Source organism: Pelodiscus sinensis, chromosome 8 (assembly GCF_049634645.1).
Source record: "Pelodiscus sinensis isolate JC-2024 chromosome 8, ASM4963464v1, whole genome shotgun sequence".
Taxonomy (NCBI): domain Eukaryota; kingdom Metazoa; phylum Chordata; order Testudines; family Trionychidae; genus Pelodiscus; species Pelodiscus sinensis.
Genome location: NC_134718.1, coordinates 31,527,237 through 31,552,345, shown reverse-complemented (window position 1 = coordinate 31,552,345; position 25,109 = coordinate 31,527,237). Strand labels below are relative to the sequence as shown.

General features: G+C 45.9%; 1 protein-coding gene across 5 annotated transcripts in view; it reads right to left on the bottom strand.

Moving 5' to 3' along the window:
• Positions 1 to 2,129: 2,129 nt before the first annotated feature.
• The window catches only part of TBATA (thymus, brain and testes associated), a 35,418-nt gene continuing 12,438 nt past the window's right edge, over positions 2,130 to 25,109 (bottom strand). For 2 of the 5 annotated variants that reach the window (XM_075934968.1, XM_025180037.2), the window contains exons 2-9: positions 20,754 to 20,994; positions 18,295 to 18,465; positions 14,507 to 14,604; positions 13,057 to 13,221; positions 8,864 to 9,014; positions 7,602 to 7,767; positions 7,012 to 7,061; positions 2,130 to 3,237 (exon numbers count right to left, since the gene is read on the bottom strand). In XM_075934968.1, the coding sequence (XP_075791083.1) occupies positions 3,182 to 3,237; positions 7,012 to 7,061; positions 7,602 to 7,767; positions 8,864 to 9,014; positions 13,057 to 13,221; positions 14,507 to 14,604; positions 18,295 to 18,465; positions 20,754 to 20,994 (1,098 nt within the window). In that variant the 3' untranslated portion in view covers positions 2,130 to 3,181. Of the gene's footprint in view, positions 3,238 to 7,011; positions 7,062 to 7,601; positions 7,768 to 8,863; positions 9,015 to 13,056; positions 13,222 to 14,506; positions 14,605 to 18,294; positions 18,466 to 20,753; positions 20,995 to 21,327; positions 21,594 to 25,109 lie in introns of those variants that run through there. The other 3 variants (XM_025180038.2, XM_075934969.1, XM_075934970.1) reach the window with 3 other exon arrangements.

Here is a 25,109-nt window from a genome sequence, read left to right as displayed (position 1 = left end):
ATTTATATTGTTTATCCTGCACCTCTTGTAGTGTAATTTATTGTGACTGTGCTACCCGTTTAAAAAGTTCCTGAAAATGTTTCAGGTTGTCTGCCGGGGAGAAGGTGAGATCTGAAAAACTGCTTTGCCCTGTTTAGACCTGGACTCACGGGAGGAGGTCTCTGAATCCAGCTGAGGTAAGTGATCCTGCTCAGTGGCGCCTGCCTGTGAATTTACTGAGGGTGGGTGAGGAGCATGCAGATATCGAGGGTGAGCGCCTAGAGGTGTGGTGTTGCCTAGATGTAGAGGCCGTGTGCCTCGATTGGTAAGTGTGAGAAGACCGCGGTCAGCATCCCTGTCGTGTATCCCAAGGACTCCACTGAGGCGGGAGCAGATGTGGGGGAAACATCCATGGTTGGGTGGGCCAAACAGGGTGTTGCTGAAGGGAGTAATCCCTGTATGAATGCCAGGAAGTCAGGGAGGGAACAGGGAAGGAATGGCGTGATGAGAACCTGCTCCTATGTCCGCTACCATAGTCAGATCTTGGGGACAGTGGTATAGGCTAATGGGGGCCACTCTGAGAGGTTTCAGAGTGTCCCTGCACCATGGAGCATGGTGAGGCAGTTACTCCTCTTGACTCAGGCTGAGGAGATCTTTGTAGGTGCCACGTCTTGTGCAACGCTTTCTTATACTGCTGTGCCATAGGGCGGTCCCAATTACTCTGCCTGGTTAAATTGGGTGCTCACCAGAGCTTATGGAAGAGGCATATGTGGCACTGATTTGCATTTCTCCGTGGTACCAGACACTGATGGTACCGGGTAACAAGAGGCTCTAGACAGCTCGGACAGGGAGCATGCCGGGGAAGCCTTTGCGGCTTGAGAGCCTTTGCGGTGTGATGAAGGTGTCCTACTGGAGGGCTTTTGCTGCACCCACATGTCCTCTGGTTTGTCCCTTAGGGTGTGTCTAGACTACATGCCTCCTTCGACGGAGGCATGTAGATTAGCCAGATCGGAAGAGGGAAATGAAGCCGCGATTAAAATAATCGCGGCTTCATTTAAATTTAAATGGCTGCCCCGATCTGCCGATCAGCTGTTTGTCGGCAGATCGGGGGAGTCTGGACGCGATGCCCCGACAAAGAAGCCTTTCTTCATCGACACAGGTAAGCCTGGTTTCACGAGGCTTACCTGTGTCGATGAAGAAAGGCTTCTTTGTCGGGGCATCGCGTCCAGACTCCCCCGATCTGCCGACAAACAGCTGATCGGCAGATCGGGGCAGCCATTTAAATTTAAATGAAGCCGCGATTATTTTAATCGCGGCTTCATTTCCCTCTTCCGATCTGGCTAATCTACATGCCTCCGTCGAAGGAGGCATGTAGTCTAGACACACCCTTAGTGACTGAAGAGACTTTTCCCAGAGAATTGCTTTGAGCCGTAATTCGTGGTCTTTTCTTGCCCTTGCCGACATGCTCAGGCAATGAGGGCATTTCTGTGCCACGTGAGACTCCCCCAGGCATTTGACACATGAGGCATGGCCATCTAAGGTAGGCATTGAGTCTCTAGAGGAGTCACATCTTTTAAAGCCGGGGAATCCGGCATTGTAGTGAAAAAGAAAAGCCGCCCCATCCGCAGCTGCTGCTTTTTTTTTCTCTTGAAGTTAACGTTGAGAAGGTTAAACTAAGTAAAACTATGAGGTAAAGGGAATTAAATAACTAAGGATTCAAATTTTCTCTCTCAGGAGGAAGAGCACTGCTGAGCTCCGTCTTCAGCCAGGGACAGTTGTAAAGGAACAGATGGGACTCACGCTCTGGTGTGTTCCATGGCCTCCGAGGGGGGAGGGGCACTGCTACTGAAAATCTCCAATCCCCAGCGCAGGGATGCACCGAGACCTGAGTAGAGCACCCACAGGGACACCACTTGACGAAGAACCTCCCATTTCCATGACATTCTGCTGCAAATGCTTACAGTAGTTTGAAATTTCTGTGGCAACATGAAATAGTAATACAACACTATGGTTACAGCACCTTTCCCCTAAGCACGTCAGAAATCCTAATTAAGCCTCTCAACATCTTCAGTTTCTACTCGGAGTCCAGTAGCCCTAGCACAGTGTCAGGGAGATAAGCTGGTTACACAAGGAGGTAGTTTATTCCTAAAGGGACCACAGGCAAATATTTGGAGTCTTACATTTTTTATTGATATGCAATGATATTAGTAACAAAGAAATCTGCACATTTCAGTAACCGGGTCAGGAGGACACAAAGACATGGAAGATTGTTATAAAATCCACATGGGAAGAAAAGTCATATTACAAAAGGAATTTTACTACTGCAGGCCACCACAGCCACCTGAAAAGACAGGAGCATCAGTGGTGGATCCAGTAAGAACAGGCAGCCATAAGTGATTTTGACAGAATGCAAAACATGCATCCTCTACAGATGCATGCATGAAGTGGGTCTTTGCCCATGAAAGCTTATGCTCCAATAAATCTGTTAGTCTATAAGGTGCCACAGGACTTCTCATTGTTTATGCAGATTCAGACTCAAACGGCTACCCCTCTGATACTTGTTAATATGTTGATGACTCTCCCACCCAGCATGGCTCTATCTCCTCCAGTGGCTTTAAACAAGTACTGACAGGACTGATCTGCGTCCTTTGGAATGGTGAGCAATTGCTCAATGCTACCCCTGGGATATTAGAGGAAGGACTGAAATGCTTAATGGCCAATCTTTCAATCAGTGACTCAGCCCACTTCAGGGATCATGGTATCAAAGCTGCACCTCCTGTCTCTGAGACCACTGACAAAACACAGCCACATTCTCTTTGTGATTCCACACATTACCCAGCTGGAGCATAGCAGAAGCAGAACTTTAAGCAGCTATAGTTATGGGGAAGTTTGAAATTTCAGAGACTCATTTCATTTTGCAGTATGACTTAATGCCAATGGCACAGGCATTAAACAAATTCTGTTTAAACTTGCCATTTATCAACATTAGATCTCAAAATGAAGTGAGAGATTAGGGGATACTGCATGCCTTTCTTATGTATTCTACAGAACACTTTTTCACTAGAACTTTTTCACTAAGTGAATAATGAGAGTAAATCAGTACAGTTATAGCAGGAAATACGTTAGCATGTTAGCACTTCTTGAGCTTCTTCCATCAGGAATGAGAGATGATTCTATGTTAATTAGGTGGATTTGGCAGGTTCTACTTTCCATCCTGGGGTAAAGGGAACTGGAGAACTTCTGCAGTACCCATATGCACTGAAAATGAAAAACACATTTGGGATGGGTTGATGTGGGTCAACACCAGTTATAATCACACAAAGGAACTCCTCTATTCATTGTCCAAAGACCAGACTTTTAAAGGCATTGAGGCAACTACAAATGTAGAAAGTCATCTACTAGGATTTTCAAAAGCCCCTAGAACACTATTTCCCATTGAAATCAATGGGAGCTAGGTGTCTAGCCACTTAAAAAAAATTCAAACTAAATGTCTATTTGCATATGAAAGCATCTAAATATCTTTAAAAAATCAAGGTCACTTTTGAAAATGGGATGAGAGTCTCAAGAATTCTTGAAAAAGTAGCTCCTTGTTTTCACTCATTATAACAATGCACTTTATTTAGCTAGAAATGACAAAAATTGCTCATGGAAGTGTTCATTGTGATAAGCCTCAAGATTTGGAAAAACAGACATTTGGAAGTAGTGCCAGGTTTGTTTATTTGCATTTGAATATTTTCTTTTTTGAAAACTGGAGCTCAGGGGAATGGCAAGTCACAACATATTTTACTCTTTAAAAATCGAATGTACTTATTTCTACCAGCAAGGATATATCACTTAGAAGAATGTTTACAGCAAAACTAAGGATCAAATTCTATCCTGATCCCATGCCCAAATTCCTGTTAGGCTGAAAACACTCACAGGATATGCACTATTGTTCACTCAGAAGCATAGGTGTGCACATGGGGTGTGCTGGGTGTGCCCAGGCACACCCTAATGTTTCAAAGGGCCACCCTGGTGCGCTGGGGAATGGACACTGCACTGGGTTTGCCACGCATGCACGGCCAAAACCGGCAGGTCTTAGGACCCCACGGAAACAGGCGGCAGGGAGCAGCATTGTCATCCCGCCTCCCAGGCAAGCGAGGTAAGTTTAAACCCCAGGCGGGATGGCGGGGTGTGTGCCCCGGGCAGGGGATCGGGAGCAGCGCAGCTGGTGTGTGTGTGGGGGGGGGGGTCGGGTCAGGAGCAGCGCACCTGGGCTCGGGTTGGGGTAAGGCAGCTGGCCCGTGGTCGGGGGCAGCACAGCTGGCCTGGCCCGGCCCAGCCTGGGGTCGGGGGAGTCCGGGGGCAGCGCAGCTGGCCCAGGAAGGGAGGGGCCCAGGGTCGGGGGGGCTGGGGACAGCGCGGCTGGCCCCCACGCCCCCAGAGCTGCTTCCTATCCCCCCAATTCCTCCCAGCCAACCTGGCATTCCTCGACCTCCCCCCAGCTCTGCTTCCTTCCTCCGGGCCCCGCTTCCTCCCTGTGGCCCCTGGTCCCCAGCCAGCTCAGCTTCCTCCCCCCCCCTCCCTCCTGGCCATCCCCCCTCCAGTCCAGTCCCTCCCCCTGGTCCATGATTAAGTGTGTCTGGTTTTTTTGGGGGTGGTCTACCTGGTAACCCTACCAGCTGTAGCTCCTCAACATGCTCAGGGACAAGGCTTCTCCTCCCCAAGACATCAGACTCAACTAGAGGATCCCAGAGCTGATCGCGCCCCACCTTCCAGTCATTCCCCCCGCCGCCACTAGGCTTCAGTCTGCTGCTAAGCCGGAAAACCAGGAAATACCAGACATTGTATGTGTTGGGTATTTTCTGGATTTTTTTACCAGAGGACCCAAAAACTGGACTGTCTGGTAGAAAACCGGACACCTGGCAATCCTACGAGTCAGACCCGGAGCAGGCACCAAGTGATGGGGAGACTGCTGGAACTTTGGGAACCAGAGACTGCGGGGTGGGGGTTTGTGGCCCAAAAGGTGGCTGAGAAACTTAAGAAAGACAGAGTAGGGGGAGCATCAGAAGGGTGACAGTCAGGGTGACCCTAGAACTCTGTTACAGACCAGCTGGTGGCTGCTGGAGGAGGAGGGAAAAATAGGCGGAAAGGGTCAGAGAGGAAGGGGCTTGTGCTGAGGGGAGGGGGGCAGGTCAGGAGAAGAAAGGGGAAGGCACCAAGGGACAGGGTGGAGGAGAGAGACAAATGCCAGGGGGCCAAGTGGAGACAATGAGGAAAAGGGAAGGAGGGGAAGTGTCAGTAAGGGGGGAGAGGAAAGGGGAAGGGCTTTGGGGGCTAGAGGGGAGAAGGGGAGGTGCTGGGAGAAGTCTTGAAAGAAGGAGTGCACATGAAGAAGGCAGGGATGGAGCAAGGCATGTGTGAGGGCACAGAGGGGCATGAGGGGAACAGGGGCAGAGGGTGGTGAGGGGGTTGGCATCAGGGGAAAAGAGGACAAAGGGGGCAGGGGCAATGAAGGAACAGGGAGGAACCAGGAGGGTGCAGGGGTAAGGGAAGGTGCAGGTGCCAGGGGATTCTGGTGTGAAGCAGAAGGGCAGACACCTGCAGAGGAGGGACCAGCACCAGAGGAGAGCGGCAGGGCAGGTGTGTAGTGGGAGGTGTTAGGAGAGGGGATGAGGAGGGGTAGCTCACATGATCAGAGTGGGGCTACTGGAGGAGTGGGCACAGGGGGGAGAGAAAGGCTGGTGGAGGGGGGCAGGTCTCAGAAATGCTGAGGGCACTGAAAAGGGCAGAAGTCAGGACAGCAGAGGTGGGTGAGGGGTTGGGAGAGGCAGCAGGCACCAGGGGATCTGATGGAGCAAGGGGAGGAGACATGACAGCAGAGGGAAAAGGTAGAGGTTTATAAGATACTTATTAATAACTTGCGTGCCACAGTGGCACATCCAAACAAGCCACAAACTCAGTATTGGTGCATAACACAAAATGTATTGTGCTCATGGGAGGAAACTCTTAGGGGGAACACGTCCCCCAGCCTCTCTGCCCCAGAGTTAATGTCACACACATTGGGTTAATGCAATTGCAGGATAGTTGCATGAGGGGGGTTTGGTGAGGGCCAAACTAATCCCTAGTGGTAAAAGGATGGTGGGAAGAATCCTTGGGGGGGGGGTCACATGACACCTTTTATTTCTGGTCATGTGTCCATATTGCCCCGAAAGTATTACCTCCAGAGGTGTGGCTAATGGGGGTTAGGGAGTGTGCCTAATGGGGGGGGGTCAAAGAGTACATTTTAAAAAAATTATTTGGGTGCACACCCTAATGAAATGTGCTGCGCACGCCTATGCTCAGAAGTAACCACACAAAGGTTACTTTAACTCCGACTGTGTTACCAAAATATAGCCTGCAAGGAATTTGCTGTCATTTATTTGTCTATCTGTAGTACAATCTTACACTCATAATACAGTGTGAATGTACTATGAATGTGTGATCAAGTGGTTAAAGCATTGCACTGGGAGCCAGGATCTCTTTAGTTCTATTCTTAGCTTTGCCACTGGCTCACCGTGTGACTCTTGGCAAATCATTGAACTTCATTAAGGCATCATCCATAATATGGTTAAAATCAGGCCCACCAACAGCGGGAAGGGGGAGCAAAGAGGGCAGTTGCCCTGAGCCGCAATTATTCAAAAGGGCCAGGGCTGCCTCCAGCAGCAGTGATGGCTGGAGCCCTGGTCCCTTTACATTGCTGCTGGAGTGCTAGGTGGCATGTTCTGGGTGGTGCTAAAGGCAGGCTAAAGGGGGTGTAGCATGGCATGCTCCTGGCACTGCGGAGTCCTGGCTGCCGGAGCCCCACTCCTTCCATCTGAGGCCCCACCCCTTCTAGCGGTACAGAGCTGCCCTCCGCCTTGCCCAGGGACTTGGCAATTCTGTTGGCCCCCTGGATAAAATACGTACCTACCTCCAAGGTCTGGTAATTAATTATGTTTATAAAATGCCTTAAGATCATTGGATTCAAAGGGAGTTTGTAATCAATATAAAGAATGTATTTAATATTTTTACCTGGCTTGTCTTCCTCTGGAATGGGTTCTTGCTTCTGTCTCTGAGACAATCTGTTATGAATAATGGCAGAGAAAATTAAGTATTTTTCTAACTCTAAAATTCTAAATTTTGAATAAATATGGTAGCCACAGAAATGAAGGGCTGATGATTGCACTAGTCCACCACTTTGCCATTCACATCCTGTGTTTATGTGTATTTTTAGTTTCTACTTACTCTGCTCATGCTATTGACTGGAAGTTCACATGCAAGTACTGAATCCAAGCCCCTGAACAATTTGAACGGTTCACCTTAATCTCTGACCCATGTGCTATTGAAATCATGGGCCTCCATTGAGCAATGACTGCAAGCTGTACCATTGACTTAAATGGGCTTTAGATCAGGCCTTCAGCTAAATCATTAGAAATGCAAGGGGAGGGGAGAGTTCAGTAGGTGTTCTAATCAGTTTTACTGCTTGCATGGTGAATCTCTTTCTCTCCTCTAGCTGCTGTTCATGCAAAATAAGGTATCCAGTGTGTCCCCAGTGCTCTAAGTGAAATGTTTCAATTCTCTGTCCCACTGAACATCCAGTTGAATAGTTTTTATTAGAGAACCTGATTGGATGATTCCTTCCCAAGAGTTGCCCTCTGCAGGACAGGCTCACTGCAGTCTGGGACATCTGGGACTGAAGCCTCTGCTCCATGCTGATGCCTGAGGATTGGGGCTCCGGTTTTAGGTTGGCAGTTGCAGTCTGTAACATCTTCATAACAAGATCCTTTTCTGGAATGAGAGAAAGACAAGTAGAAAGCAGAAGAAACCATATCTCACCTGCAATCCCCGCCCCCCCCCCCCCCCCCCCACACACACACTTTGCTCCTCTCAAAAAGTTCCAATCTGGAAACATTTGAATGTCATAAATGTATTCCCCCATTTCCTGTATTCTGTCACTTTCTTTGCCCACATGCTCTGCCCTATATACTGCATGTGTTCAAGCAAAGTAGAGAGATGGTCAATCAGAACTACAGTAGGACTGCAGTGATAGCCTGTGTAATGGTCTCTTCTTGCAAGACAGATCCATGGAACCATGAACTACTATGTTACCTAAGACAGAAAAGCTGCTCCAGATCCCACTGTATCCCTTTTTGGGGAAACAGGGATTTTCCCTACTCATCTGGTGGACACCCAGAATAAATATCCTTAAAATGAATATAATAACTACAATTACAATATTACATTCCTACAGTTGCACTTTTATATTGGAACTCAGTAGTGCAGCTTGAATTCAGCAGCAGCAGCAACATTACCTTCAGCTGCAGCCTGTAATGCAGAAGCTAAATATTCAAACATAAAAGCCTAGAGTTAAGCATCTAAAGTCATATTTAAGCAGATAGATCAGTAATCTGATTTTCATAGGTACTGAGCATCTGAAGCCATTGAGTCTATGAGAGCTCAGTACCTATGGAAATAATTTTGGTCTCCAACTTTTACATAGAAATAATCCTTTAATCTAACATTGGCCATATTCAGTAACTGTCAGTGGAACCCAAAAGGCAAGAAAAAACCGAGACCAGTGAGAGACAATTTTTGGAAAGCCATGCACGCCATTCTTCTGTCCAGATTCGATACCAGTCCCATCACTGCAGCAATTGAGTCTTTGAATACAAAACAAAATTCATATCCTTAGTTCCCCCAGTTACTGCAAACTAGGATATTAAAAACCCTAACAGATTCCATACAAAGGAACCTTTTCTCCAGAAGCAAACCTTTCCTCAAAGAAAACTGCACTTCAGAAACGTGGGTTGACCTGAATTGCTATGAAGTGTGTATTGGGACTAAACTAGTGGATGCTGAAGTAGAGATAATTAGGGTGCCAAACTCTGAGAATAGAAGTGGGTATCTATTCCTCTTGCCCAGGCACCCTGTTGAGGTTCCAGGTTCTCCTCACCCCTCTGACCAGCTGTGAGCAGCCATTGCTGAATAGCCGATAAGGAGTCTGTCTGCAGGATCTGACACAGCAGCTCCAAAATCTGTTGGCAGAAGAGCAAAGTAGAAAGTGACAGCATGATCAGGTCAGAGTGACACTTATTGTATCTGGAACACAGAAAGCCAGGAGGTCAGAAGGGTATGCACACACAGGCACCTTGCTTATCTATGCACTGTATGGGTGTGGACTTTGTTTTTCAGTTTTATGAGTTACTGTTCCCTGCCCAAGGTCTAATCCACACATTACAAATATAATAAAAGTAGACGCTGATCTATCAAAGTCAACTGCATGCATGGGAGATGATCTGTCCTCCCAACAAAGAGAAGGATAAGGCCCTGATCACTGACCAGGACACTGAGTCTTCTGTTGCATTGCAAGCTCGCCTCTTTCATACTCTCCCTGTATGTAGGCACTCGAACGCACGACATAAGAGTATGTTATCAGTTAGGAGTGAACTCATGTCTCCAGGTTCTATGTTGTTTTTTATCATCTCTTGTTTCTATCTGTTGTGCCTAGAGCTAACAAATCAGAGGCAGGCCTGGTCACACTTGCTAGATGCCCAACTGGAACTTCTCATTCTCCTCCCAGCCTACAAAGGACATGAATTTCAAAAAAAAAATAATTTTTCACTGCTGCAGATTTTCATGACTCTCTCTCCCCAGTACCCCTTTCAGTTGCCTTGCTGCAATTAACCTGGTGCTGTCTACTGTCACATCATCATTTAAAAACAAAATAACAAATTCATGATGAGAGAAGCAAACTGACATCTAGTATATAAACGTGTGTCCTTCTCGAAGGGAAGAAATGACTCCTACCAGGGCAGGATTCCCTTCCCTGTCCACTTCAGCCTGTTATCAGTTAAAATTTTTATGTATGACCTCAAAGTAAATATCACAATATTGCTGATAATCTGCAGATGACACAAGATTGGTGGAGTGGTAAATAATGAGGAGGACAAGGCAATCGTACAGAACAATCTGGATCACTAGATAAGATGAACCCCTTCAACTAAAATATGTTTGCCCACAATCAAAGACAAAGTCATACAGCTAGGAACAAAAGAATGGCTAATGCTGTCCTTGGGTGTATAAACAGGGGACTAGTGAATAGGATGAGGGAAATGATTTACCTCTGTATATGAGACTGATATTGGAATACTGCATCCCTTTCTGGGGTCCACATTTTTAAAAAGGTTCAAAAGGGTGCAAAAAAGAGCTGCAAAATGATTTTAAAGTTTGAGAAAATGTCTTAAAGAGCTGAACTGAATGTCTTAAATGTCTTAAAGAACTGAACTCTGTTCAGTTTATGTAAAGGACTATTGCAATTACATGATTACAATGTACAATAGAAGAAAATGTCAGATATTAAGTGGCATTTTAATGTTATAGCAAAAGGCATAACAAGAACCAACAGCTAAAAGTTGAAGCCAGACCAATTCAAGTTAGAAATAAGGCACATATTTTAACCGTGATGCTTATTGTACCACACTATGTAAGGGCAGTGGTGGATACTCCATCTCTTGATGCCCCAAGTCAAAACTGAAACCTTTCTGAAAGATGGGTGTTTTTTTTCTTTTCTATGTAGATTCTTCTACCGCCCTCCCAGAGTGCCTTTCTATACCTCAGTTAATGTGCTTAGTCAAACATACACTATTGGGCTCAATGAAAGGGTATGTGGATTCAATGGCCTTTGATAAACAGGTCAGATTAGAGTTGAAATTTATTAATCTATTAATTATCATTCATTTTATCTGTCTTATTTAGACTAGAAACTCCTGTATGCAGAGTTTTTGTGTCCTTACTTCTCTCCTTTTCTTACTAAAGCACCATGCACATTTATAGGCTACTCCTTGTGACTGTGTGTACCTAAGCACATCATTCCTAAGAGTGTTAACTGTGCTTTGCAGGCTGAGGAAGCCCCATTCCTCTGCCCCTGCTGCATTTGCTCAGCCTAGGGACACAGAGGCGTAGTCAGGGCATTATGTGCCCGGGAGCAAAGGCAAAATTTGTGCCACCCCCCCCACTGGTGGGGCTCCAAACCTGGCGCACAGCTGAGCCCGACCCTGGGAGGAGAGGGGGGAGCTTGTACCGTGTCATCCCCTGCCCCCTCCAGTCTGGGGCTGGGCCCCCGCATGCACTAACCCACCGGCGGTGATGGAGGAGGGTTGGGCTGGGGGAAGAGAGGTGGGGAGCAAGCTCCAGCCGGCAGCAGCAGGAGGAGGTGCAGGTGAGCTGAGGGATGACAGGGGGAGCAGAGAGGGACTAAATTGGTGCCCCCCCCTAGAGTGGCGCCTGAGGGCAAGTGCCCCCCTGCCCTCCCTCACTATGCCACTGAAGAGGCAGGGTTTGAAAGGAAGCAGCCCAACTCAGTCTAGGCAAACTGTGAAGGGGGAGGATGCAGATTCTCTCCAGGGAGCTGTTATAGGCCCTGGTTATGGCACCACAGCACACAGCGCTCCAGATGGGCTCTGTGCTGCCTGGTGAGCCTGGAGAAGGGTTTGCACCAGCAGTATCTACATCACTTGAGGACCCCAGAGACCTGGAGGATAAGTGAGGGTTGTGGAGCTTGCTGAGGGAGAAAGTCTAGAAAGCAGCTCAGGGGACTAGTATTGTCTGGTGAATGAACCAGGGAACCAGTCAGTGTGTTCTGGGAGGATCCCTGCTGATTTGGTGGTAAGAACCCGCATCACTGCCAGAGCTCTGGGCTGGCTTTGGAGGAGCAGGAAGGACCCAAGTCCCCTACCAACGGTGCCACACACCCTGAAGTGATGCCCCACTTCCCAAATGGGCCATTCGGAGATGCAATCCCACAGAGCGGGCTACTTTATTGACTGGCCATTAGGCCATTCCTTAAGCAGAAGGGTCACACTTATTGAGTCTGGCCATTAGGCTGTAATACAGGTTGGACCTCCTTGGTCCAGCACCCTCGGGACCTGGCTGGTCCCAGATGAGGGATTTTGCTGGAGCAGGGAAGGTTATTTCTGGGCCCACCCCTGTCACTGCCACCTCCCCCATCCATGGCCTTGCTGCCAGCTTCCCAGATGGCTTCACCTGCCACCAGCCCCTCCGCACACAGGGCTCCTGACCCCACCACTGGCACGAATAGCCCCACTACCAGGCTCCATTCCCGTGGGGCAAACTCTCTACTGGGGGGTAGTTGCACTGCTGAGTGACAAGCCTCTCTTGGGCAGCCCCACTGGCTGGGCAAGCCCCACTGCCTTCCAGCCTCACCAGGCAACTCCTCCAAGCAGCAGTGGGGCTGCCGGGCTTTTTGCCGTGCCGTTGGGCAGCCCCACTCCTGGGTTGCTGGCCCTGACTCCAGGCAGCCCCGAGGTGAGGCTCCTGGCCCCGCAGGGCAGCTGCGCTGCCTCCCAGTCACTCCAGGCAGCTGAGCCACTTGGCAGTAGCAAGGCTGCTGGGTTCCTGGTTGTGCTGCTGGTTGGTCCCGCTGCCTCCCGGTCTCGCAGGGCAGTTTCACTGCTTGGCTCCAGCTCTGCTGCCTCTCATACCCCACTCCCACAGTGTTGGTACCAGGCAGCACCCCTAGTAATGGGCTCCCGGTTTGCCACTGGGCTCTAGCCCTGCTGCAGGGCTCTCACCCACCAGCCCTCCACCAGGATTCTCTAGTCCTGGGACATCCATGGTCCTGCCAGACCAGGGATGTTGCTGGACCAGAGAGTCCCGGTTAAGTCCTGGTTAAGATAAAACCTGTATCATGTTTTATAGTCAAGAGTCAAGAACACAGGGCCTAACTAGCTTCTATACAGGAAAAACTTAAAAAACAACAAATAGTCTGGTAGCACCTTTAAGACTAACAAAACATGTAGATGGCATCATGAGCTTTCGTGGGCACAACCCAGAAGAAGTGGGTTGTCTATTTGTTGTTTTTTAAGTTTTTCCTGTTACAGATTAACTTGGCTACTCCTCTGTAGCTTCTATACAGTTTTTCACACCCTTCTTACCAGTGGTTACCCAGCACATGGGATGGAGTGTACCTACAATCCCAAAGGAAAAACAGTCACACAAGAGAAGTGAACAACAGAAAGTGCTGGATGTAGCTACTTTTTCTCATTATGTTCTACTCACTACCAGCTCTTGGTCTGGCAAAGACAGGGCAGCATCTTTGCCTTTGTTCTTTGCATTATTCCGGCACAACTGGTGGGATGAGTGGCGGGTTGTTGTCCGAGAGGAAGGTGGGATGAGACGCCCAGTTTCTGCTGAGTATTGTGTTGTTCTCCGGGGCTCTTCCACCTGTTAAAATGCAAATGCATACACGCTTTCTGAGGAGACCCCCTGAGAGTGGTACAGGGGTAGCACAGGCGATAAAATGGTTAGAACAAGGCTGAGTGTAAAAAGGCTGTGACAAAAGAGGAAATGTTCACATCACATGAACAAAGAGGTGCTTGGATGTTACAAAAAATAACATCTGCTGCTGTTAAAGTGAAGCTACTTTAGAATACCAAAAGGTCACCTTGAGAGGTGAGTTTCTCTCTAAACGTGATATGTGCACTGGTTTTGCCAACCATTTGTTACTGAAGATTGAAACTTGTGGGCCACCTACTGTTGTGAGTCATAAGAAACACAGATCTGAACATACAAAATCTAAATCTGCACCTAAACCCAAAGCTATCTTTATGCAGCTATAATCCTGTATAATGCTGAGACTCCCAGACCCAAGTATTAAAGAATATTAATACAGGCTGCTGAATTTGGTGATCTTGAAAGTGATTGATTGGTTGATAGCACTCACTTGAGCTGATACAGTGCATGCAGGGATTGTGTAAACTTCCTGTACTGAGGGCTACATATTCATCTCAGGCCTGATCTGTAATACACATTGGTGTCCCAGCTCTGGCTCCCCACAGCACTGCCAATATCCTTCAATCTTGATCTAAAGCACCTCTGCTCTGTCCGGCTATGTATGATCTTTCACATTTGGCCAGGTCTACACTAGGGAGCAATGCGAATAGCATACCTGGAGTCAATGTACCTTAGTTCAAATTTCTGCAGCATCCTCACTGTGGACAATCCATGGGAGAAACTCCCACATTGACTTCCCTTTCTCCTCATGACACAGGGGAATACCGGAGTCCACGGGAGCACAGTCAGTGGTCAATTTAGTGGGTAATTACTAGACCCGCTAAATCAACCTTTGGGAGACTGATCGCTGCAACGTCTATCTCCTAGTAAGTGGAGATAAGGCCTTTCACACAGTTTTGCTCCTTAACCCTGATCCTCCCACCACTGAAGATTAACCATTGTCCTATTGTGCAATTGTTTTGTGATGTATTTCTACAAGAGTTTGAAACCAATTTCATTTGTACTCTATCTTTACAAAACAGATTTCCACGCGACCCTTCAAGTCCTGATGCTGTCATCAACAGATGTGGATGCATGACCCACAATTGTGATACAGCAGCCTCTCTGCAGGTTTTTTTGCTCCCTCCCCTCCATTTCTTTAACTTCAGGTGTTAGTTAGATGATACTCAATAGCAAAGCAGCCCTAAGAGTCATGCTCACAGTATGAAAGACTCACCTGCTCCTTTTGCTCCATTTCAGTGGAGGAGGAAGCCAAAGCACTAACTCTGGCAGTGAGTTCCCTCAGTTCTTCTCTCCATGCATCTGACAACAGGCCTGTGAAAGGTGTGAGAAAGCTCAGTAAAGAAGCACCACTTAGTTTCTACTGCACTTACAAATCCTGCATGTGTCTGAACACAGACTGCACCTTGAATTCCTCCCGCTATGTATTTGTGATTTCCTATTTTCACTGTGTAAGGGAATTTGCACATCTCATCCTGAGGCCAACAGTTGTCCTGTAGAGCTTGGATGGAAGTGAGATGCAAATAAATGGTAACAACCCTTGGATACACTGCAAGGTATTATGGGATATACTATATCTTGAACAGTGACAGTCTTTGTATGAGAGAGTGGAAAGGAAGGTTCCCATATTTCACACTATGAGTAGCCCTAGAGGTAACACAAACATGTACTTGCAAAAATGGTGGTGTAATATGAGAAGGAGACAGAGGTTCATACAAGAGTGTTACAGAGCTAGATGAGACGATGAGGAGGGAAAGGAAGAGAGGGGGAATCTCTCAAATCTCTAATCTTTTCCATTGTTAAAACCTCCTATATGGGCTTTTCAGGGAGGGTGAGAGTTGCAGGAATACAGAAGTCTAAACATGAGAGCACTAAGGAGGCAAAGGGAAGCAATGCCTTCCCTGGTTCTTAGTGCTCAACCTCTCCCCTCTTCCTATCTGTACTCTGAGCATCCTAGCAGGCTCTCACAACCTGGTGAGTCTTCCTCCGAAGTGGAATTTAGGTCTGGCAAGCTAGAAGGCTTTTCACATTTATTAGCATAACATTGAACCTGTGAAAGAGTGATTAAGTGGTAATGAAGCCATTGACAGGGAAGTATATACTTCAAGTTTTTGAATTTATTGACAAACATAGCTATGCATTACTGTGCTATATTTACTGGACCTTAGCTTAAAATTTGCTTTAAATATTTCATTAGCTTGTTGCTGAAAATTATAAAATCACATCTCTAAAAATAATCCTTGCATAGATATTTAGATGCACTATCTGAGTATTCAGCATTAGACTTAAACGCTTGGATCTTCAGACATAGTTTTGAAAATAAATTTTTCAAAAGAATACCGTTATCTAAAATACACATTTTAATTACTATAGTAAAAACTTGCTTCCAAAGTCTTCCTGTCATTTCTATCCATCTTTGCTGTAATTTTTTCCTTCACCCCATTTTGAAGAGAGTCCTTAAAGGGACAACATCCCTTTTCTTCCTGATAGGAAAACTCATTTGTCCAGTTTTCTTTACTTCTATTTGATGAACTAGTTTTAAGAGAACCCTTATCCAAAATCAGAAACTTACTAAGATGTCATAGAATTATAGAACACTAGAACTGGAAGGGACCTTGAGAGGTCATCAAGTCCAGTCCCCTGCCCTCATGGCAGGACCAAGCATGGCCTATATCCTCCCTGATAGATGTCTGTCTAATCTGCTCTTAAAAATCTCCAGTGATGGAGATTCCACAACCTCCCTAGGCAATTTATTCCAGTGTTTAACTGCCGTGACAGTTAGGAAGTTTTTCCTAATGTCCAACCTACACCACCCTTGCTGTAGTTTAAGCCCATTGCTTCTTGTCCTATCATCAGAGGCCAAGGAGAACAATTTCCCCCCCTTCTCCCTGTGACACCCTTTTTAGATACCTGAAAAGCACTATCATGAAAATCTTTTATTATTATAAAATAATAATATTATTGTCATATCATATTATTATTATTATATAAAATCCTTTGTTATACCTAAAATCTTTGGAAACATTTTTTTAACAGATGGTGAAATGTCATAAACATGTTTATTGTTACAGAAATCCCACAAAATAAATTAGTGTCCCTTTTTTTGAAAGCAATGAACTTTGTTATGAATACTACATTGTTTAAACACTAAATTGTTAACTTATTTAAAATAATGTCATTTTTTTCAGTGTGTTAAATATTTAGTAATCTGGAATGATTATTTTATGAAGGCTTAAGAGTACATTCAAGACATAAAATCAGCTTAGAAATACTGATTAAGAAACTGTAAAACAGAGAAGAGCTGCACCATGTATTCCATAATATTTAATGTTGTATTCAGCAAGACAACTGACTAGCTCTTTCTACAAAGTTTTTGTGAATAAATCACTGACAAACTTGGCAAGGTATATATAAAAAGCCTGTGACTGACATTTTTATTCCCAAATTGAGTGCTTTTAATTAGGGACCTTCTGCATGTCTAGTCTTCAAAATCTGGCATGCAGTGAAAAACATACTCAATTTTCTTTACAAGTGTTTCTGATTTCCAAATGTCATTTGCTGTATTTGTGTTCAGGGATTTGGCTGGAAGGAGTGAATAGGGAGGAGGAGGGAAGAGAAGAGGGATACAGTGGGGTGTGTGTGGGGGTGAGGTCTGGGCAGAATGAGGGCTGGGCCTGGATACAGCAAGGGTGGAATATGAGCGGGGCCACAGGCTGGGGGGCTTGCCTCCCCAATCAGCAGCTTCACACACAGCCCGTGACAATTGCTCAAGATGGCCAGTTCAGAATCAGACATACTGTCCCCTCCTTGGATTCTGTTGCACCAAGTGGTTGGTGCAACACCAGAGCATTGTGCGTGTCTGAGGTCTGATGCCTTCCAGGTGACGGGAGAACACATGGCTTCATATTACCAGTTATAAAGTTCCTGGGGACTGGGGAGGAGTCCAGAACAAAGTGGCACTGTGCTCACAGCCGTACCTCTAAAAGATGGGAAAGGACAAGCAGGCATCTCTATCCTGGTGGCTCTCAACCTTTCCAGATGACTGCTCCTATTTCAGGAGTTTGATTTGTCTTGCGCACCCCTAAATTTCACTTCACGTAATAACTACTTGCTTACAAAAATCAGACATAGAAATTCAGTGTCACAGCACACTGTTACTGAAAAATTAACTACTTTCTCACTTTACTATATAAATATAAAATAAAGCAATTGGAATATAAATATCGTACTTACATTTCAGCTTATAGAATATAGAGCTGTATAAACAAGTCTGTATGAAATTTGTACTGACTTTGCCAGTGCTTTTTACATCACCTGTTGTAAAACTAGGCAAATAACTAGATGAGGAAGATCTCTGAGTATTCACCATAGTATGAATTTCCTGGGTTGAGAACATCTGCTCTAACCTAAGAGGCCATAGCATTAGGAAATAATTACTCTCACTCCATTTATTTGACATATTGATAATTAGGTTGTTTGCAAGGAGCCAAATTAAACCTGATGATGATATTTAGTGGCAAGGCCCACAGTTTAATTGCCATGGTAATTCCACTTGCTTGTGATGTGTACAAGCAATTAAGTGGCTATCAAAGAGGGCTATCTGTCCCTTGTGACAATGAAAAACTGATGGTGCTTTTGTATGCCACAAGCAGACCTTTGGTAGGGCAAAGCTGCTTTTCCACCTGTGTTATGTAACATTAACTTTTCAGGGTGGCAATACATGTTGTCTCTGAAACCCACCATTATATTTCTCTACTTCACACCACTTCAGCTCAAAGGCGCAGGAAAAATAATCAACTGAGATTTTTGTCAGTATAAAACCAGAGCTACCTCTAGACCTGTAGGGAGCCAAAACAAGTGAAACAAAATTATTTGAGGACCATTTCAGGTACAATGATTAATTCTGTTTATTAAAGAATCCCACTTAATTGGACAAAAGGCAATTGAATGGGACATCCTGATCAGGCAGTCTACCACACCAGAGTGTGTGAGCAGCACACTGACCTACAGTTAGCCGGGGGATCAGATTACTATGTGGATCTCCAATTGGCAGTTGGGCCCCAGGCACCCCCAGTACAGTAGTAGAGAGCTGGCCTTTTATCATTGGATGAGGCGATAGAGGGGTCAGCACAGACCACCCATCATTAACCATACAGATGGGGGCGCCATTTAAGCCTACAAAAGAAAATGAAGAGAAGGAAATATCCGTCAGTAACGCAGTGGAAGAAGCACACAAGAAAATAGTGTCTTTCACCTTGCAAAACACAAGGTGTTTTTACTGTTACTTTCTGTCAGAATAATACATCTGTAGGTGCGTGAGTTCTGCTGTGGCATACTTATATCAATTTTTGTCTTCTGCCCAAATAATACTGAATAGATTGCTGAAACATATGTTTATAGATCTCTGCTCTGCCACTCCAAGTGCCTCTGAGGGCTTTGGGGAGAATGCACCATGGTCTGGGCACAGCTAAGTGCTGACTGCTCTCAGCCCTACCTCTTCTTGAGATGCATAGCTGCCCCCCCTACACTCCCCCCCCCCCGTGCCCGCCATCTAGCCATGGGGCCCATGGTGGCTGTCAGCCCCAATGTTAGTGAGGAAATACAGCTTGGATGAATTACACTACAGCCTCTATCATCTTTAAACAGGAAGCCAGGCCTGGGATAAATTCCTCAAGGGTGTACATTGGAAACACACAGCTGGGATTATGTTACTTGGTTACTGCCTCATCTGGATGTCTGACATAGGCCTGGGATAGAGCAAAGACTTGCATGGGATTAACCTAAGAGTCTCAGGGTATGTCTACACAGCAAAGTTATTTCGAAATAACAGCCCTTATTTTGAAATAACTTTCCTAGTGTCTACACAGCCAAACCGCTATTTTGAAATAAATTCGAAATAGCGGAGCGCTTATTTCGAATTTGGTTAACCACATTCTATGAGGAATAACACCAAATTCAAAATAGCTATTTGAAATAAGTGCTGTGTAGACGCTTATTTCGAAATAGGGAGCCTCCAGTCTTCCCAGGGTGCCCTGGTGGCCACTCCAGCCTCAATCAAGAACACTTCTCTCCCTCCCCCCTTCCTCGGAGCCCTTAAAGGGGTTGACTCTGGCCACAGTGCCAAGCCTGCTAGCCCAGAGCAAGAAGTCACTGCCCCTGACCCAGTGGCCCCAAAACATGCGCCAGCAAGCCACTGGCAGCCAGCCTTCCACCACTCCCCAGGAGCAGTCTGCCAGCTCCCAGGAGCCTGCCAGGGCCCAAAGAAGGCGGGCACCTTCCTGGTCCAGGGCGGAGATCATGGACCTTATTCAGGTTTGGGGGGGATGCCCCCAATGTCCATGATCTCCACACTGGACGGAGGAACGTGGCCATCTATGGCAGGATAGCTGCCAGCCTGGCCACCAAAGGCCACATGAGAATCCAGGAGCAGGTTTGCATGACAATCAAGTTGGTCTGGCGAGACCCCCACCCCTGAGCCCTGAGCTTCCCCTCCGCCGCCTTCTCCTTGCTTCCCCCTTCCAGTTCCCTCCTCCCAGGTTTCCCCCTCCCCTATCCCACTGTCTCTTCTCCCCTTTCCCGTCTCACCAGAGTTTCATTCCCCTCCCCCAGTTTTGTTAAATAAAGAGAGTTTGTGTTCATGAAAATACGTGTATTTTATTTGACATCAGGAAGGAGGCTTAGGGAAGGGTAAGTGAGGGAGGAATGAGGCACAAGCCCCCAGTGGGGCAGACCAGGGAGGCTCTTAGTGTTCCTCAGGGTGGAAGCTCTCCCGCAGGGCCTCCTGGATACTGACAGCCCCCCAATGGACCTCCCAGATGGCAGCCTGCAGAAAGTGCAGCCAGGCTCGCAGCAATGCATCCAAGAGAAGCATCAGAGTGCCCAGGGGCAGCTCTGGCTCCATGTTGCAGAGTGCTGTGGTGAGGGCACCCAGCGCATGCAGAGACAAAATGCTTTGCTGTCCCTCACTGAGGTAGACAAGCAAGCAGGGAAACCTGAGAACTGGCTGTCCGGGCGGGGTCCCTTTAAGCACAAACCTCATATAGCCTCAGGCAGCAGCCCCACACAGTAAGTCCTGACCTGGTGCCCTGCCGGAACTGGTTCCAGCCAGCCTTAAATGTGATTCAGAGTCCACTCACTGTGGACGTGCTATTTCGAAATAGCAAAACGCTATTTCAAAATGCATTTTGTGTGTAGACGCGTTATTTCAAAATAACACTGTAGTGTAGACATACCCTCAGATCATCACTGCTGCTTAGAAGAACTACCAGGGTAACACTTACTCTATAAATATGTTGTCAGAGTTCTGCTACTTCCCCCATATCTCACTGTGCTCTGCAGTCAGACCTGTACTGAAACATTTTATGAATTTCCTCCTATCCCATCTAACCCTGCTCCTCAGAAGAGAAAAGTCACATCAATACCTGCCTTCAACCCATGTTTCTTGCCCCATCCTACGGCCATACCTTGCAAGTGGGTCACTCGGTGCGGATGGGGGTTGTGCCGTGAGAAGAAAGAATGGTGACTGAGGTTGCCAAAGCGAGAGTTGTTCTTCGACTGGGGTCTCATGGCCTCCATACTAAACTGCAGTGGCATGTTCAGGGCCACATGTGTGAGTTTTCCTGCAAATGCTGTGATGTCTTTTCCTTTGAATGGGCCAGCAACTGGGCTCCTTAGCATCTCCATCTTCTCCTTAGCAGATGTACACTTGGTTTTGGAAAGAAAGAGAAGAAAACCACTTATCATCGTGCAATCACGTATTATGAAAATGTCTGTATCTTAAGTGTGAGCCAGGTTCATGAAAGTAGAGTTTCCAAGTAGGCACTGAACTTCAGTACAGATTATCTTTCCTCTCATGGATTTCTCCTCAAATCCATTCTGACCAGGCAGAGAGATCCACTATCACTTATTCTTTTCCCCCACTTCTCAAGGGATTGCAGCAAACTGATGGAATCCTTTTCCTTATTGACACTGGAACAGACTTGGTTAGAATGTTTTATTTACAGAAAAGGAAATCTTGGATCTGAATTTTGTACCCACCTGAAATGCACTTAATGGTCTAGACTAATTTACTGAGAAAAACAGATTGAACAAAATAGTTGAGTGAAGAGAAGCTGATAGGAAAGCTTTCTGTGTGTGTTGAAAAGATCTGTTCTGTATTTATGAGAACACCTTGTGACCTGTAGGCCAGCAAGAGCTCACATGAGTCTGAAATCTGAGAAGCAAGCCCACACAGACGCCCTTGTTTCTGCTGACATGCAGAAAAAGGAGCCATCCAAGGAAATCCCCATGAAAAGAACTGAGAACTTTCCCAGCTGGCAGCTTTGGAGGTGACTCAGAGTCATGGCTGAGACAGACAAGGTTAGGAGTTCAACTTTATCACAGCACTGCGATCAGATTCTCAAGACTGACAAAAAAATCATCTACTCAGAGGTTTGTTAGCTGGCTTTGCTTCATCAGATGACACTTGGCTTTATCAGCATCAACACTAATAAAAGGAGCAGGAGCCATTGTAGCACCATGCTCATGTTTCACTGCATTCCTTAGCTAGAAAACACATCAACCCATTTCATTGGAGTGTTTGGCTCAGTATTCTGCTTCCTAGATCAGAAGCAGAGGAGACCCAGGAACATGTGTTCTGATTTTTCTTCACAAACATCTTAACTCAGCTCTGATCTTTTTGAAGTGCAACACAACAGACCATTTCAGGTCTCCCCACATACTTACCTGTAGCAGCCCACTGAGGGCACATCTACATTTCGAAATAACGTGCTTCTTATTCCAACTTCTATAACTTTCATTTCACAAGGAGTAAGGGAAATTGAAGGAAGAGTGTTTTTCCTTCAACTTCCTGCCGTGTAGATAGCACCTAAAGCAATTAACATAGCTGAAGTTGCGTATCTTAATGTGACTTTAGCCTGCAGTGTAGACGTGCCCTGAATGACATAGCGCTCTATGCTTTGGCAGGAACAAAGCTTTCAAAATGCTCTCTGATGCAGCAGGAGAATAATATGCAGTGAAGTTTTCTTTGGACTGGCATGTCTACACTATCGAGAAGATTGAACGATTGGAGGTCAATCTTCTAGTGTTCAATTTAGCAGGTCTAATATAGACCCCAAAATTGAACTTTGAGGGCAGCGCCCACAGGTGACCTGTACACCTCATTCTGTGAGAAGTAAGGGAAGTTGATGGGAGCATGTGCTTCTGTTGGCCTCCTAGGGTACGTCTAAACTACATGGCTCCGTCGATGGAGCCATGTAGATTTGTTGTTTTGGCAAAGGTAAATGAAGCCGCGATTTAAATGATCGCAGCTTCATTTACATTTACATGGCTGCCGCGCTGAGCCGACAAACAGCTGATCAGCTGTTTGACCGCTCAGCGCGCTAGTCTGGACGCTCCTCTGCCGACATCAAAGCCCTTTGTTGGCAGCCCCGGTAAACCTCGTCCCGCCTCAGCGCAGCAGCCATGTAAATGTAAATGAAGCCACGATCATTTAAATCGTGGCTTCATTTACCTTTGCCTATGTGTTTAATCTACATGCCTCTGATGACAGAGGCATGTAGTCTAGACACAGCCCTACTGTGTGGACACTGCAACGGCTCAGCTTAAGGTAAGCCAACTTCAGCTATTCATTTTGTGTAGCTGAAGTGACATACCTTAAACTGACCTGCCTGGTCTAATATAGACCTGGCCGAAGTGTTTAGCAAGCCCATACAGTATTTCAAATAGGGGCTGTTAGACGCTGAGTAGAGCTGAATGAATGCTAGATTTTGCCTGAATATCCATTCCGAGCCTTTCTATAATTGCTTTACATGAATGCAAGTTTACTGACAGGCATGTCTGTAGAAATGGCATGTGTTCAGGCAACTCTTGTAGAAAGCAAATTTGAATTCATTACCATGAGTTTTAGCTCCAGAAAGCTGATTCTAAGCATTATGCTTATCCAATCAGGGAATGGAAATGTATGTTTTCTGGGCAAAACTTGGAGTGTTGGGGAAAAGATGGTTTAGAGCCATCTTTGTATTCCCTATTGGGCCAGGAGCATCCAGAGGACAATTCATCCCCTGCTGTATGTATAAGTCCCCTAGTTGGCTGTTCTGCTGTCTGAGAATTACCAACATGCCTCTTCCCCCTGACATGGGCCCTGTCTTTGGAGCAGGGCATAACGAGGTGCATACAACTGGCTACTCTGCTTCTATACCAGCCTAGTATTCATCTACAAAAAGGGAATTCCCAGTAATCCTCCTTTATGCCAGGAGCAGAGTAAAAGCTTAACTATAGAAACTCTAGCCATAGGCATCCAAATAAAATAGCTCACTCTGAAAGCACTGCACAGTCACAACAAATTGCTCATAAAGAAGCCATAGATCAAGGAACATCAACAGAAATTACTCAGTGGATAATTTCGTACAGCAAATACAGCTCTGAAATTTTTTTTCTCTTTTTCAAACAAAGCGGGAACAGAAGACAAAATGAAATTCATTTTGAATAATTTGTCACAAATGAGTCACCCAGGTTTAGTCCTCAGAATGGATGCTGCCTCTGTAGCCAGTCACCTATGGTTTCAAAATGGAAACCCAAATCTGGCTCTTTAATGGAATGTCACTCAGTGTTATAACAGCACACTGTCACTTGAATTCGGCTTATGTCCCTGCACAGGACATCTGGTGTGTGCAGCTTCATTAGCTAACACACTAAGTTTCAAGCAGAATGTTTCATTTGTCTGCCTGATGAAGATGGGCCCAGCAGCAATGTTCCCTCTAATTTTTTCCATCCACATGCAGAATAAATTTTATGTTCGCCCAGGCATGTGCGGATGTGCACTACCAATAGACCAGTGTTTCTTAAACTTTTTAAGACCGAGGAACACCAAACAATAATTTTTTTTATGGGGAACACCAAGGATTTTTTATTGAAAAAAAAAAAGAGGGAAAAAGGGTTAGAGGAAAAGTTATTGAGGAAAAAAAAGGATTGAGGGAAAGGTATTGAGCAAAAAAAAATTACCTTTATGGGTGACCATTTTGAATTCTGTTGTGCTCTGTGGCACACCTCCAACTGCCTCGTTTAAGAAACACTGCAATAGACATACGTGCTGATGGCTGTTAATGCTGTGGGCTCTCTCCTAGGTGGCTGCCCAAGTGCTTAGCTTCCAGGGAACACTGGCCAACAGACTTTCCTCACTCTTAGTCACCACTGAGACACCCATCATTACCCCATATGACCATTTCTAGTTAGCAGTCCCAGTCTCTCATTTACTGTTTGCAGGGGTACAAGCTATTGTTTCCCCACTTGCTCACTTAGGGCATTGCTACTTAACTGTTTCTTCCACCTAAAGGGAATGGCACTTGGGTACTTACTCCAGCTGCTGAAGAACAGGTTCTCAGTTCTTTGTCTCTATTGCATTTTAATAATTCTATGAGAATACAGAAAAATTGGTGATTATTCCAGCATACCTGGCCACATAGTCCAGCTGGGAATTCAGACACATAGATCTATATACAAGAACTATATCTGCACTACACCTACTCCTAATATTCAGCAGCACCCCAACAATACAATCACATGTAAATGGTGCCTTAAGTTCAGCCAGTCTTCACTAGCCATCACTGAGGTGACACCTTAACAAGTCACTGTGAGTTGTTTAACTAATGTTCATTTCATTAAATCCTCTGAAAACAATCATTTCCCCAGTAACTTGGGACTGGTTCTTCCCTTTGTGAAACAGACTTGTGGCAGTTTCAGACTACTGTGATACATCTACCATATGAAATCAAATTGTGAGCTGTATACATATAGTTGGTTTCCCGGCTAAGGTGTAGAGG